This window comes from Conger conger, chromosome 18 (genome assembly GCF_963514075.1).
Source record: "Conger conger chromosome 18, fConCon1.1, whole genome shotgun sequence".
Lineage (NCBI taxonomy): Eukaryota > Metazoa > Chordata > Actinopteri > Anguilliformes > Congridae > Conger > Conger conger.
Genome location: NC_083777.1, coordinates 14,951,790 through 14,967,123, shown reverse-complemented (window position 1 = coordinate 14,967,123; position 15,334 = coordinate 14,951,790). Strand labels below are relative to the sequence as shown.

Sequence of the window (15,334 nt, the reverse complement as noted above, 5' to 3'; positions counted from 1 at the left end):
CAGCTTTGACCAGTCTGACCATTCTCCTCTGACCTCTCTCATTAACAACGCATTTCCGCCCGCAAAACTGCTGCTCACTGGATGTTTTTTGTTTTTGATACCATTCTCTGCAATGGCTAGAGACTGATGTGCATGAAAGTCCCAGGAGATCAGTTTTTTTTGATATACTCAAATCACCCTGTCTGGCACCAACAATCATCCCACGGTCAAACTAATTTAGATCACTTTTTTTTTCTCCCCCATTCAGATGGTTGATGTGAACATTACCTGAAGCTCCTGACCTGTATCTGCCTGATTTTAAACATTGCACTGCTTACCACGCAATTGGCTGATTAGATAATCGCATATCTAATTCCTAATAAAGTGCTCAGTGAGTGTATATTAAAGACAGCACTGAGATTAATAAAGCTGAATATTGTAATATGCGTGCTAAGGTTAAAAAAAACTAAGATTAGCCAAAAGGCTATTTGAAAGGCGAATTTCACAAGCTGCAAAATGCAATCCCAAGTGTTTCTTTCAGTACTGTAGTAGGAAAAAGAAAGTTAAGGAGGAGGTTATGTTGAGAGTTTTACCAGGCAGGAGGTTATTAATAGGCCGGAAGGTATACGCAATACCCAGAATGTCTTGGACAATATTGAGATTGAGAAATACTAGATAAATTACATAGACTAAAGACACATAAAGCAGCATATGGCATATTCCCAAAGTTCAGAGTTAAGTGAGATCATTTTTAAACCACTGGTAAGTATTGACAGTCTTTAGAAACCGGAGGAATACCGAATATATAAAATACAAATACACTCACCAATCACATTATTAGGAACATTCCAGTAATTAATGCTCTGAATAAGAAGAAAAAATATCACTGTCACATTCAATCTATGACATAGAAAATAATAGTCATAGAGGAATATCAATATCCATTTGTTTCAGTCAGTATATTTCTCCATATCTTCATTTGAAATATAGACATGTATTTCTAAATGTTAAACTGTTCAATTTAATCTTATCTTGAGTAACACATATGTAGGCTTTATTGATAAAGTGAAGTCGTTACTCTATCATTATGGGTACTCATTAAATAAGGTAAATTCATATTTCACCCCAAAATGAAAATGTCTCTGAAGCTGTTCTCTTATCTTGACAATTGCCTAATGGCTATCCATATCGCATAGTAGATTCTGTACTGATCTAAATATAAAAATCAATGGAAAAAATTTGAACCAGCTAATTTCAGCCGAAACGCTTTCCTATCTTTACCATGCATTTGTGATTAAGCAAGGTAATGTATGTACGAAAAAGATCCTTTTGAATGTGAATTCATTTTGCCGTTAGACTATTATCAAGATAAGAAATCAGCAGATAATTGTTTGGTCTACTATTGCTTTAAGGCTCGATCTTAAAAATATAAATGCTTGTGCAGTTCTGGGTGCATTTATTTCATAACCGATTTAGAGTATATGTGTTATGTTTATGTGAGCCCACACTAAATATTAATGTGGATTGCACTGCCAAATCATGCCATCCTCATATAATAATGTTAAAATGAAGATAGACATAACAATAATAATAATAATGATCAAGAAAATTGTATTTACAATTGTATAAAGCACTTTCCAAGAGGGGGGGGGGGGGGGGGGGGGGGGGGGGAGGACAATTACAATTACTATGGTGACTAACAAAACAATTCTGATTATTTTTATTTATTCTTTATTTACACAGGGAGGACTCATTGAGACGTGGCTATCCCGGGCCGCCCCTTGGCTCCGCCCCTGTTCACACTAGTTAACATTAGTGAATAAGGCAAATGTTCAATAGTAGATTTGATTAGACAATTCTCAGAGATGCCATTACACCAAACACATTGAGTTAAATTTCCATGCAACCCTGTCAGGATCGGCTCAGGGCTCGACTTGAAATAAACCCACTTGGTGAGGAGCTTGTACTGAAAGGCTACAAGTTGCGACCATAGTGATAGCCTAGCTACTGTACATAATTCTGTACATTCAAAAATAAACTAAAGTACAAGAGGGAGCCAGCTGGTACAAGAAGTACAGAACATACAATTGTAAGCACTTGCCGGGTTAAATAAAGGCGAAATAAGATGTGTGTAATTTTATGTTGGTAATTTGGTGTATTTCTGTGGGCAGGGAGGCCTGTATGTTCTACAGCTGTTTGACCACTATGTGTGCAGTGGCAGCAACCTCCTCCTCCTGGCAGTGTGTCAATCCATTGGGATGGGATGGATCTACAGTGAGCACTCCTTTCGCTTGCCTCTTCATTTGGGCTGGATGGTTTATAAATGCTGATGAGTTATTTAAGGCTCACTCTCATACTTACTATAGGTAAAGCTGCAGTACTCAGCTTTCTTAATTGCTACAATGGTCACAAGTCATAGAATCAGGTGCATTAGTGCTGGGCTACACCAAAAGCCCGCACCAACACCTGCCCTTTTCAGATGAGATTGGACAGCTGTAAGGCTTTTGAACTCCTTTGACAGTAACATTATTGTTAATGATGTAACCTGTTGAATGTTTCTCCTGTAGGTGCCGATCGCCTGTATGACAACATCGAGGACATGATTGGCTATCGGCCCCTGCCTCTGATTAAATACTGCTGGCTCTATGTGACCCCAGTGGTCTGCGCGGTGAGTGGCTGCTAACCACGGTGGTACATGCACATCAACACACTGCCTGTAAGGTATCCACACTGTAAAGGAGGCACGACTCGCCCCAACTACCACCAGTGCAGAAAGCACAGGATGAGCTAAATGCACTAAAGGTAAAGGAGGAACTTGCACTGGCAAGTTTTTAAATCCGATTGAATGATATTTTTGTCAAAGATTGCATATAAACATGCAAAAGTATGTTCTTCAACGACAGCAACAGCAACAACAATAACCTATTCATTGAGTCATATTTTTAATTGGAAGGGCATGTCAAGCTTAAAAGCTATAGGAATTTTACTGGACATAAATTTAAGTGGAAAGAAAATAAGAAGTTTGCAGTCAACAAATTGCTGACCTCACAGCAATGCTGTGAAAACACTCGGTGGCCTTAGCCACAGAGAGACACTCCCACCCCCTGCTGCTCCACATAATACCATCCCTCTGCTCCACACACTCCCACCCCCTGCTTTTTGTAGGCTTATGAATTCATCCATCACGAGTTACACCATCAATAAAGATTAGTGAGCCTCCTCCAGAAGCAGCCATAGAAGCCCAAGCCATGACACTTCCTCCACCGTGTTTCACAGATGAGCTTTTATGTTTTGGATCATGAGCAGATCCCTTCTTTCTCCACATGTTGGCCTTTCCATCACTTTGGTGAAGATTAATCTTGGTCTCATCAGACTTTGTTCCCGAACCTTTGCAGCTCATAGCTGTACTTCTTTGCTAATTGTAATCTTGCCTTCCGATTCTTACTACTGATGAGCGGTTTGCATCTTGTGGTATAGCCTCTATACTGCTGCTCTCTAAGTCGTCTTCAAATGGTTAATTGAGATACCTTCACCCCTGCCCTGTGGAGATTGTTTGTGATGTCACGGACTGATTTTTGGGGGGTTTTTTCACAGTGCTCACAATGTTTCTGTCATCAACGTGTTGTTTTCCTTGGTCGACCTGTTCAATGTCTGTTGCTCAGTACACCAGCGGTTTCTTTATTTTTCAGGACATTCAACAGGCTATCCCTAATGCTTGTGCAATGGCAATCGATTTCCCCTCTTCAAAATGGCTAGCTTTCCTCCCAAAGACAGCTCTCTGATCGTCAAACTTGAACTTTTCTAACACAAATGCCAATGTACCAACCTTCTGTATCCCAGTTTTGTACCTTAGCCACCAAATTTGAAAATGTCCAGCAGTGGTGATGTGGATTCCTTCTGTTTTTATTTCCCCACAGGGCACTTTTATCTTATCTTTGGTGAGATACCAACCCCTGAAATTCAACCTGACATACGTATACCCAGACTGGGCGTATGTGCTGGGATGGTCCCTGGGTCTCTTCTCCGTATTGCTGGTACCCTTTTGGATCATCTTTAAAATCGCTCAGTCCAAAGAGACTGTGTGGCAGGTATGTTGGAGCTTTTGACAAAGTGATTCTTACTCCAGGCACTAGAGAGTTGCAGGGTGCGATGAGGTCCCCACTCCTGGTCCTGGAGAGCTGCAGGGTGTGCTGTTTTTCTTTGGCACTTAATTGATAAATTCAAGCTGTTAATTAGTTAACTCACCTCCCCTGGTTTCTTGGATCTGAATTGGTTGGTGAATATGAAGGCAAAAACAAAAACCAGCACACCCTGTGGCTCTCCAGGACCAGAAGTGAGGACCACTGCTTTAATATATCTAGTGTACACTCAGTGAGCACTTTATTAGGTATTTATGACTTATTTTTTAGACTTATTGGTCTTCTGCTGCTGTAGCCTATCAACTTGCAGATTTGGCCCGTTGTGCACTCAGAGATGCTCTTCTACATACCAGTTGTAATGCTTGGCTATTTGCGTCGACCAGTCTAGCCCTTCTCCTCTGACCTCGCCAGCAGAATTGCTGCTCACCGGATATTTTTAGTTTTTCACTCGATTCTCTGCAAACTCTTGTGGGTGAAAATCCCAGGAGATCAGCAGTTTCTGAAATATTCAAGCCACCCTGTCTGGCACCAACAATCATTCCACTGTCAAAGTCACTTCGATCACATTTCTTCCCCATTCTGACATTTGATGAGAAGATGCAGAGCCACATATACAGAGAGTTCAGAAAGTATTAAGACCCTTTCACTTTTTGCACACTTTATTGTGTTGTAGGTTTAATTTAAAATAGATAGAATTGCCATTTTTGCCCTTAAATCTCCATTCAATAACCCATAATGACAAGGAGAAAACATGTTTTTAGAAATTTTGCTATTTCTCCTCAAGCCAAAAACTGAAATCTCTCATTTACATACTGTGCATCCGGAAAGTATTCACAGCGCTTCACTTTTCCCACATTTTGTTATGTCACAGCCTTATTTCAAAATGGAATGAATTCATTTTTTTCCTCAAATTTCTACACACAACACCCCATAATGACAACATGAAAGAATTTTTTTTTTGAAAGTTTTGCAAATTTATTAAAAATAAAAAACTGAGAAATCACATCAAAGTATTCACAGCCTTTGCTCAATACTTTGTTGATGCACCGTTGGCAGCAATTACAGCCTCAAGTCTTTTTGAATATGATGCCACAAGCTTGGCACACCTATCTTTGGGCACTTTCGCCCATTCCTCTTTGCAGCACCTCTCAAGCTCCATCAGGTTGGATGGGGAGCGTCGGTGCACAGCCATTTTCAGATCTCTCCAGAGATTTCCAATCGGATTCAAGTCTGGGCTCTGGCTGGGCCACTCTAGGACATTCACACAGTTGTCCTGAAGCCACTCCTTTGATATCTTGGCTGTGTGCTTAGGGTCGTTGTCCTGCTGAAAGATGAACCGTCACCCCAGTCTGAGGTCAAGAGCACTCTGGAGCAGGTTTTCATCCAGGATGTCTCTGTACATTGCTGCATTCATCTTTCCCTCAATCCTGACTAGTCTCCCAGTTCCTGCCGCTGAAAAACATCCCCACAGCATGATGCTGCCACCACCATGCTTCACTGTAGGGATGGTATTGGCCAGGTGATGAGCGGTGCCTGGTTTCCTCCAAACATGACGCCTAGCATTCACGCCAAAGAGTTCAATCTTTGTCTCATCAGACCAGAGAATTTTGTTTCTCATGGTCTGAGAGTCCTTCAGGTGCTTTTTGGCAAACAAGGCGGGCTGCCATGTGCCTTTTACTAAGGAGTGGCTTCCGTCTAACCACTCTACCATACAGGCCTGATTGGTGGATTGCTGCAGAGATTGTTGTCCTCCTGGAAGGTTCTCCTCTCTCCACAGAGGAATGCTGGAGCTCTGACAGAGTGACCATCGGGTTCTTGGTCACCTCCCTGACTAAGGCCCTTCTCCCCCGATTGCTCAGTTTAGACGGGCGGCCAGCTCTAGGAAGAGTCCTGGTGGTTCCGAACTTCTTCCATTTACGGATAATGGAGGCCACTGTGCTCATTGGGACCTTCAAAGCAGCAGAAATGTTTCTGTACCCTTCCCCTGATTTGTGCCTGGAGACAATCCTGTCTCGGCGGTCTACAGACAATTCCTTTGACTTCATGTTTGTGCTCCGACATGCACTGTCAACTGTGGGACCTTATATAGACAGGTGTGTGCCTTTCCAAATCATGTCCAATCAACTGAATTTACCACAGGCTGTAGAAACATCTCAAAGTTGATCAGTGGAAACAGGATGCACCTGAGCTCAATTTTGAGCTTCATGGCAAAGGCTGTGAATACTTATGTACATGTGATTTCTTAGTTTTTTATTTTTTTTAAATTTGCAAAAATCTAAAAAAACTTTTTTCACGTTGTCATTATGGGGTATTGTGTGTAGAATTTGGAGGAAAAAAAAGAATTTAATCAATTTTGTAATAAGGCTGTAACATAACAAAATGTGGAAAAAGTGAAGCTCTGTGAATACTTTCCGGATGCACTGTAAGTATTCAGACCAGCGGTGGCTGGTATAAATGGGCCCTCCCAATCTTTTGAAGATAAAAAACAGAAAATCAGTTTTAAAAAATGTTGTCTCATTTCATGTCAATAAATAAATTGAAGCGGTTTAGTTTGAATTATGGTGAACCCAAGAACAACAGCACCATCTAATGGTGATAAGAAAAACATAGGGTATGACTAAGGCTCATCATTTTCAGAGTATATTTTTCTGGAATTTTTCATGCAGAATTTTTTAAAACGGGGGAATATCGGATGGAAAACATGAAATGTTTTAAAAACTGGTGAAAATTGGATTATAATAATTAAAAGTTAAATCTTTTGCACACAAAGGGCCTAATTTATCAATATTTTTGGAAATCTGTGTGCAAATGTATGCATGATCGGAACCAAGCGAACAAATTCTGCCGGATTTATCAAACACGCGTAGACATAGCTTTTTTCGTATCCACGTGTATATATTGATAGATAAGGAGTAATCTTACATCAAAGGTGCATTCACAAAATTTGTGATTATCATAAATTGACGCACCTAAAATACCATATGGAATTTTGGCTATTTAAAGAGATAGCCAAAAAAAGAAAAAACTTCTCTGAAGCGAAGATTGAAGATTGAGATTGAAGTACAAGCCAAAAACATATTTTATTCTGTTGTGTAAGCAGTGAATTGTCAGAGCTGGCAAAGGCTAAATGCGGCAATATAACCTAGCTGTTGTACACTCTTTCGCAAGTAACACGCACTATGCAACGGGTAAATGGGACATCAAACGAGAGGTAAAAAGGGTGGCAACTGGCAGACGCTCTTTTCCAGAGTGACGTACAGTTGATTAGACTAAGCAGGAGACAATCCTCCCCTGGAGCAATGCAGGGTCAAGGGCCCAACGGCTGTGCGCATCTTATTAGAACCACCGACCTTGCGTGTACCAGTCATTTACCTTAACCACCATTTACCTTAACCTTACCTTAGGCCACCCCCTGTAGCCCACTGGAGGGTGATGGCAATAGCCTCCCTGACTTTGCAGAGCACCAAACAGAGGTGTCACAAGCCTCAAACAAAGTGGTTATGTAGTCATGCTTCAAATCTTCTAATACAGCAGTAAATGTAATGTAAAGAGAGGTCAGCCATAGCAATGAAGCCTAATGCTACGTTTACGTTATATCGGAATGACGGTAGTGAAGGTAGTAATGAAGTTACTACCTTCCGACTGGGAAAAAGAGCTCACCTCTGGCAAAAAACAAAACTCGTAAACAAATTAAGCACATCTGCCACATGCCATGTCACTTCTATGCTGTGATCTTTGCAGGTGTAAACTTGAACTTGCCATTATTGTTTGTTGTTTGAGGTCAGGATGATGCAAACAAGCTATCTGCTGGTGTGTAAATTATTCCTGAATTTGTTCTGCATTCCCTTTAGTGCCTCAGACAGTTGTGTCAGCCTGACAACCACCTGAATTTGAACCAGAAGCACACTGCTGAGGGACGCCCTTTGAACCCTGACCCCACTGGGACAACTTCCTCAAAGGAGTACGACAGACGTGGACCAGTTGAGCTCGAGTTGCAGGCATGAATGCAACTAAACAAAATACATACTTGTTTGTTACGCTAATCAAGACACACTATATTGGCCATCTCACATGTAATCTCAGCAGCATTATTTTATTAGCCCTGGTATAGCTGTTCATTATTTAATATTATTTACAGTTTAGATGTTGGTTAACACCATTTCTACATTAATTTGTCAAGATTTTGCATTTTCTATGCTGAAAACCAGTGATTTTTGCTTGAATAAAAATACATCTTTTGATATTCCAGTTTTTGGAACAGCTAGCTTATGTACCTCATACTTTTCTCAATTAATTATTTAAAATGGGGCTTAGGTGGTGAAGTTACTGGACGGCAACTGCAATTTGTCCAGCTTTACTGTCAGGGTCAATTAGACAATCCAAACTACTGGATCACCTTCCCAAGAAGACAACGAAATAGACCTGATAAACAAATAAACAAAATAAACCTGAACAGAGATGAATATAAAGGAATATTCACACATCCATCCATCCATCCATCCTCCTTGCTGTGAGGCGGCAGTGCTACCCACTGCACCATCCGTGCCGCCAATATTCACACAGTAAAAAATAAAATAAAATTGACAAAGCATCCCCGCCATGGACATGCCCATCTTTTGCTGCGTTCCTTTCAGAGTTGGAAGTCATAATTTCCCGGTTGAAATGTCCTCCAAACCTTCAAGGTACACGACGCCAAACGTGCTTCTCGGAGATGGTGGGTGTTTGTGGGGTGAGGCGGTTGAAATGTTATCGGGACGGTAAAGAAGAAGGTGGATCGGTGTTATAATTTGTCGGGGAAATAGGATAATGCTAAAGGAAGAATGTGGCATGAGGAGGGAGAGAGATTATTATTATTTTTCCAAAAAGAGAAACACTGTACATAATAATACAGAAGGTGACGATAATGCACTCTTGCAAGCTTGCAAACCGCAATAAAACACCAAAAGAAGATGAAGATGAAATTTGAAACTAACATGAAACTGGTGCCGATTGTTACCGATCAGAACAAGCTATCCAGCTTTTTCCCTTAAATTAAATGCAAACTTGCAGGTGGCAATTCAGGCTGTTGTACTAAAATTTGAAAGGAGGGACTCAAATCAGAATTCAAATCTGACTGCTTCCTGCAAGGCGGGGTGGTGCCGCCAGAGGCTTGGAGATAAACTTTCCCAGCTTTCGAGCCGCTTCAATGGATAGCTCCAAGTGGCGAGCTATTCAAACATGCTTTGCAGGGGCACACTACCGTCAGTCAAAATATGCATGGATTGCCCACAAGCGGGCGTTTGAGGGACACGGGTGCAGTGCCAGGTGGCTCAGCTGTGAACAATGTGTCTCCACCGTAACGGTAGAGACATACTGTTCACGCCTTCACCAGGCAGTAGCACCACCTTCATTCACTTTCAACAGGGGTCAATGTTTTGTTGTCATTGTCCAATTTTAATAAAATCAAAAAATCACAAAAATATAAGATTGTATTTTCTATATGGTTTGAGCTAGCTATATTATTATGTTTGTGTGTTCTGTGAGACAGTGGAAAGGGGTACTTTATGCATTTTTATATCAACTAGGTTCCATTCTTGCTTTTTTTCAATCATAGGGACACCACGTAGCATTGTTTTTATTATTGACTGTTAAAGAAGCTTGTGTCAACTGGTGCAGTGTAGCAACATTACCGTTCGTAGCCTATCGATCCGAACAGGTCATCCAGCCAGCTTTAGGGGTATCCTTACATGGAACAAGCAACTCTCTCTTGACTGGCCTTCCAGCATCTGCCATCAGACCCCTTCAACTTATGCAGAATGCAGCAGCTTGTCTGGTGCCTTCTCAGACACTCCCCTGCTCACATCTAGCTGCCTTTCATGGCTTGCATCAAATTCAAAACAAAATTCAAATCCTTCCAAGCAGTTAAGGTGTCAGCCCCAGCTGATCTCCAAAAGATCATCAGACCCTACACCCCTGCCTGATGTCTTTGTTCAGCCACCACAGGACGCGTGGTGCCTCCCCCTCTCCGCACTTCCACCTCCCGGTCACGACGACTGTCTGTTCTGGCTCCATGGTGGTGGAACGACCTCCCCGTAGAGGTCAGAACAGCAGAGACCACCTTCAAGCGCAGACCAAAGACACACCTCTCCTCCATGATAGACATGATCATGAGCACCAATACATACCAAGATATTTAAATAACAAAATAATGCACCCCCCCCGTCCCCTCCCAATGACCTTACAAGATTTTTATTTTAAAATTAAACTTTTGAATGTAATTCACTTATGATTATCTGCTCATATAAGTACACATATCATCACATATAGTTTAAAGCATTTTTAATCATGGTTTTAATGTTGTGACTGATCTGTGTATGCGTGTCGTTCTGCTCCAGCTGCCGGTGAGCGTTTGGATGGAAGGGGGCACTGTGCTCTGAGAAGGTCTCCGTGTGCAATGCCCAACACAGCCCCCATCCCCTCTGCGGCTGTGGGCCCACCTGCATTCCTCTCCCCCAGAGATACTCCTGCCAGTGTCCCCAGGGCATCGCCTGACAGTACTGGCAAGAAGGTCTGTACCCAGCCCCCCCTTCCTGTCTCTCACTCCCTCCATCTCCCTCCCTTTCCTCTCTGTGATGTTTTTTGCTAGCTTCGTCAGAGGGAGGAAATATTGAGTCATTGAGGGAGTAAAAATTCTCCCTCCACTCACTTAATTTAATTTAATGCACTCATTTGGGGCAGCCATCTTACATTTTGGGGATTCCCCGCAACAATCAATGAAGAAGCAAGCATTTTTACGGTTTGGAACAGGGCTTACTCTTCACACTCTCTGTCCAGCTGTCTGTTCTTCATATCCTAGTTGTGGAAATACACGGACTGCAAACATACATACTATAATACGCATTAAATACAGTCCACCTGTGTGGCTGTTTGACCATTAATGTTGGCAAATATTTCATGTGGAACCACACAGCTTCACTCTTTTATTGGTTGTTTGGGTAACCCTCCAGGGAATCTGTGAAATCTAGTTCCCTAGGCAGAGGAACATTGTAAGCCAAGAGGGTCAGAAGAAACAAGCATCAGTCCAAGCATGACCTTGCTGTTGGCTTTGGTGACATTTTAAAAAAGAGGCTTGGAAACACATCAAGAGGTCTGGCACCAGGTTTTTCAAAGGCAACTAAGTCTCAGTCTGCCTGGACAGCAGTTTTTTTCTTTTTAGTTTGAGAGGTCAAAAGCTGCCGGGCAGACATGGACAAGTGTGAATGGAGCAGATGGGCCCAAATGGTGCTTAGCTGTCATTCACCCGACCCCCCCGACCCCAAGCCTTAGTCAGCAGCCCTGCAGATCCCTCCCTCCCAGGGCCAGACGGTCACATTCCACGCCCACAGAGCTGACTGTGAATCAGCTGTACAGACACACAAACCACAGCTATGATTGGTGGAGTGCCTGACTGCATCCACCCACTGCCTGTGAATGTGACACTGCACAGTAGGACTCGGCCAGTACCAGGGTTCCCAGTTCTATCTGGGGGTTGTTATGTATAGCTCAGGGGTGCACTACAAGGGCCCGATCCATTTCAGGATTCTGTGCCAACCTCTGTTCATAATGACTTAATTAGCTCAATCATATCTTGATTTGACATTTGTAAAAGCACCAGCTACAGTCGCAGACTGCAAATTCATCCTAAAGATCCATACACGACGGAACCAGCGTAGTTTACAGTATAGAGCTGTCAGAAAACTAAGTTAACTAGTTGGAACGAATACCAGCATACAGACTAGCCCTCCAGGACCGGAGTTGTATACCCCTGGTATAGCTGTTCTGGGGGGGGGGGGGGGGTATTTGACAAAGCATGATTACAGAGTTAGTGGGATTACTGCACTGAAAGATGCCAGGAACCCTCACAAATCTTGAACACGGACTGACATAAAAGACCTGTTCCGGATTTTACTCAGGGCAGTCATCCAGTTAATTCAGTTTTCCTGCTTTGTGAACTACCCCCACTGGCCTCTGTTCAAGTCTCTGCATGTCAGCAAGACTTTTGACTGACAGCAACCTGCCAGGCTAGCAAAAAAACAAAAAACAAAAAAACACAGTGGAAGCATCTGGAACAAGTGTAGCCGTGCGAAGGTCTGCAAGAGCTAAAGATCCCCACTGCGTCTACATTGTCGCCATGGGGGGAATATTCAGTTTGAAAATATTTGTTGAATAAAAACCATCAGATAAAAAAGATCCCCACATAGTGCGTTTTGCTGCATAGCTATATACTGAGCCTGCACGTGCTACAAGCAAGTATGCATGCACTCAGAGTGTTATGATGAATTACATACCGACACTACATAATTACACACTGAAACGCTATGATATGAACAATGAAGCTACTGATACTCCATGTTTTCTGACTAATTACAGGGTCTTGGTCAATGTCACATCAATACCCTGCATGTTACAAGTACTTCTGTTCTAATACTGTTCATTAGACACTGGCACACTGAAGAATGCACCAGAGCAAAATTGATCTTGCAATCTGTTCTCATGACACATGAGTAGTATTAGTAGTAATAGTACTAGTAGTTGTACTAGTAGTCCTTGTTGTACATATGCTTGTGGGCAATTATTACAATCCTTGTAATAATGACATATTGATTCTACAGTTATAATGACCTTTTCAAACAGAAACAGAAACTGAAATATCCTCACTTTTTTTTCACTTCGAAAAACAAAACAAGAAACTAATCCTGAACAAAATCTGGTCGAAACGTAACAGTGGGGGATCTCCTGGCAAATGACCCAACCTCAGAACTGTGGTCCATCTTTACTCGCTACGTACTTCAGCTCTGGCCTTCAGCAGAAAGCGCTGGTTGTCCTTCAGCACTGTTGGGGGACAGAACAGACCTGCAGCTGCAGTTCCAGGCTCGGTCACCAGAGGGCATCACGTTCTACGCAGCGCAGCATCTCGGTGTTCGAGCAGGTGGGCTGGCTCTAAACCGGCTGCAGGGGCATAAAGATTCATGTGCGGGTAACAAGCGCTCCTTAATCAATTCCATATCAGCGCTACAATATCTTCCAGAAATGAACTTCGACAAGCCTAATCTAATTAGAACATGTTTTAAATAACATGGTCTGTATGTCAGCTAGCCAGGCAGCCCATGGGGCTAATTGCAGACATCTGTACTACTGTTGTGAGTGCTACTGTTCTGTAATACATCTGACAAGACAAGATTTTTTTACACGCAGCAGTTAAATGTCACTTCAAATGAAATTACTATTTTTACAGTGTACAACATTCCATATCATTTTAGAAGCCCTATTATATGTTTTGGCAGTTATTTCATTATTTTTATTACTTCATCAATTGGCAGAAAGAAAAAGAAAAAAAAAGGATTTTATTGTGCCGACTAAGGGGCATATCAGTAAGTAGGGTCTGTGAGCATCTTACCAGGAAGTCAGGTAATTCAGCATAATCCAATTAAAACTAGGCACAGATAGGCTGAGAAGGGACCTTCTCAACATTCCACCGGGTTGCCTTTCATTTTATTTTGTAATAATATAGCTTCAAATATGGTCATGTGCCCATGCATGTACCTAGCATCAAAATAAATGTACGAATGATTGTTTTTCATAAAAAAGTAAATGGAAATTTTGATGTTTGTTGTTTCAGCAATCAAAGTAATGAATGGTTTTATGATGATTAATCCTGCCTTTGGTACTGGTCATTTTGGGGGCATGTTTCTTTTGTAGCCTAATTAACATAGCATTTACTTTTTCTGATTAGAAGTTCCGTGAGATGGGAATAAGGGAAAACAAGCTCTCTTCTTTATAAGCGACTTGTCTTTTATCAAAAGGGCATATTTTCTTATTTGTGAACTTGGTAAGGTGTGACCACATGACACCTGGCTCAAAAGTCACTCAACAGTGATCCGTAACTTCAAGTCACCTGGCATGTACTCTACACTGCAATACGCGCAGATAGTCTTTGTGGATTCACGTTCACCTCAACTGCAGGGTGTTGGAGGTGATTCGCAGCCATCTTATTTTCAGATGTGAATGTTCAACGCTATTAAAGTAATTTCGGGTGGACACAGGGGGCCCATTCTACCTTACGGTCTTTCAGTAAACTGACTCACTGTGGTAATTGAAGATCCCATGACACTCATTGCACTCGAGTAGGGGGGTCTGGCTAAATTCCCAGCCTGGCTCTTTCAGCCTGCCACCTAATCATCCCTTGATTTAATCGACTATAATCTCCACCACAGGTGAGGTGTGGTGAGCTTTCTGGCACAAAATGGCTGCCGTTGAATCACCCAGGTGGGTGCAACACATTGGTGGTAGTGGAGGCAAGTCTCATTGAGATAAATATCTCATTTGCAAGAAAGACCTGAGAACAAACACATCTAAAAACTTTAAAAAAGTACAATTCAAACACACATTAACATTCATCAGTCAAACATAAAGATGTATTAAAACCTGTTACTGAAAGCAAGTACATAGAACATTAAGAAAATCGGTGTAGAATACTTAAAAATGTTAAAGGGACAAGCAATTATCATTTCAGCGTTCCTTTGCAATTTATTCCAAATAAGGGGCATCGTAGTTTCCCCTCATCAGTGTAAAGCACTTATAGTATGAGAAAAAGCACTATATAAATGCAAGGAATTATTATAAAGTATTTCCCTGGCCCCATTTGTGCTGACCCTGTCCTTCCTACTCTTTCCCAGGAGTCTGCTTCTGTGTGTCTCTGAGATCCAGCCTCGTCCTGCTGCGCTACAGCCTCTGGGACACAGTGGACGGCGTTTGTCCGGGCGGATACCAGCGGCGGGAAGTGGCATACGGTGCGGGCGGGCCGCTGCGGGAGCCGAGGCAACCTGACGCTGGATGCGGTGGTGGCCAAGGTGCGGGGGGAATGCCCGGGGGGCATGACCGCGCTCGATGCATCCATGGACGTTTTCGTTGGGGCGTCCCCTCCCTAACCGCTGTTCCCGGCTGCACGGTGGGGAGCACGGCTTCAGAGTTCAGCGGGCGTGTCCGAGAGGCAGTGCAGAACGGGCGACAGTTGGGGCTCCGGCAGACGCTCTTTTCCCAGCAGTGTTCAGTTTCTACAGGACTCGGAGGGTTTCAATGTTCACGCCGATGAAGTGTCATGAAGAAACATCTCTGTTGCTGACTGAGAAACTGAAATTATTCCACAAATATACATTTTTCCTTTTTAAAAATATATATTCATGCACTGCAATGAAAAA

General features: G+C 42.4%; 1 protein-coding gene across 5 annotated transcripts in view; it reads left to right on the top strand.

The window, feature by feature from the left end:
- LOC133118100 (sodium- and chloride-dependent GABA transporter 2-like) overlaps positions 1-15,334 on the top strand; it is a 32,669-nt gene extending 17,335 nt beyond the window's left edge. For 2 of the 5 annotated variants that reach the window (XM_061227832.1, XM_061227827.1), the window contains exons 11-16: positions 2,151-2,253; positions 2,547-2,647; positions 3,897-4,067; positions 7,970-8,116; positions 10,493-10,665; positions 14,813-15,334. In XM_061227832.1, the coding sequence (XP_061083816.1) occupies positions 2,151-2,253; positions 2,547-2,647; positions 3,897-4,067; positions 7,970-8,116; positions 10,493-10,534 (564 nt within the window). In that variant the 3' untranslated portion in view covers positions 10,535-10,665; positions 14,813-15,334. Of the gene's footprint in view, positions 1-2,150; positions 2,254-2,546; positions 2,648-3,896; positions 4,068-7,969; positions 8,117-10,492; positions 10,666-12,823; positions 13,114-14,812 lie in introns of all 5 variants that reach the window. The other 3 variants (XM_061227830.1, XM_061227828.1, XM_061227829.1) reach the window with 3 other exon arrangements.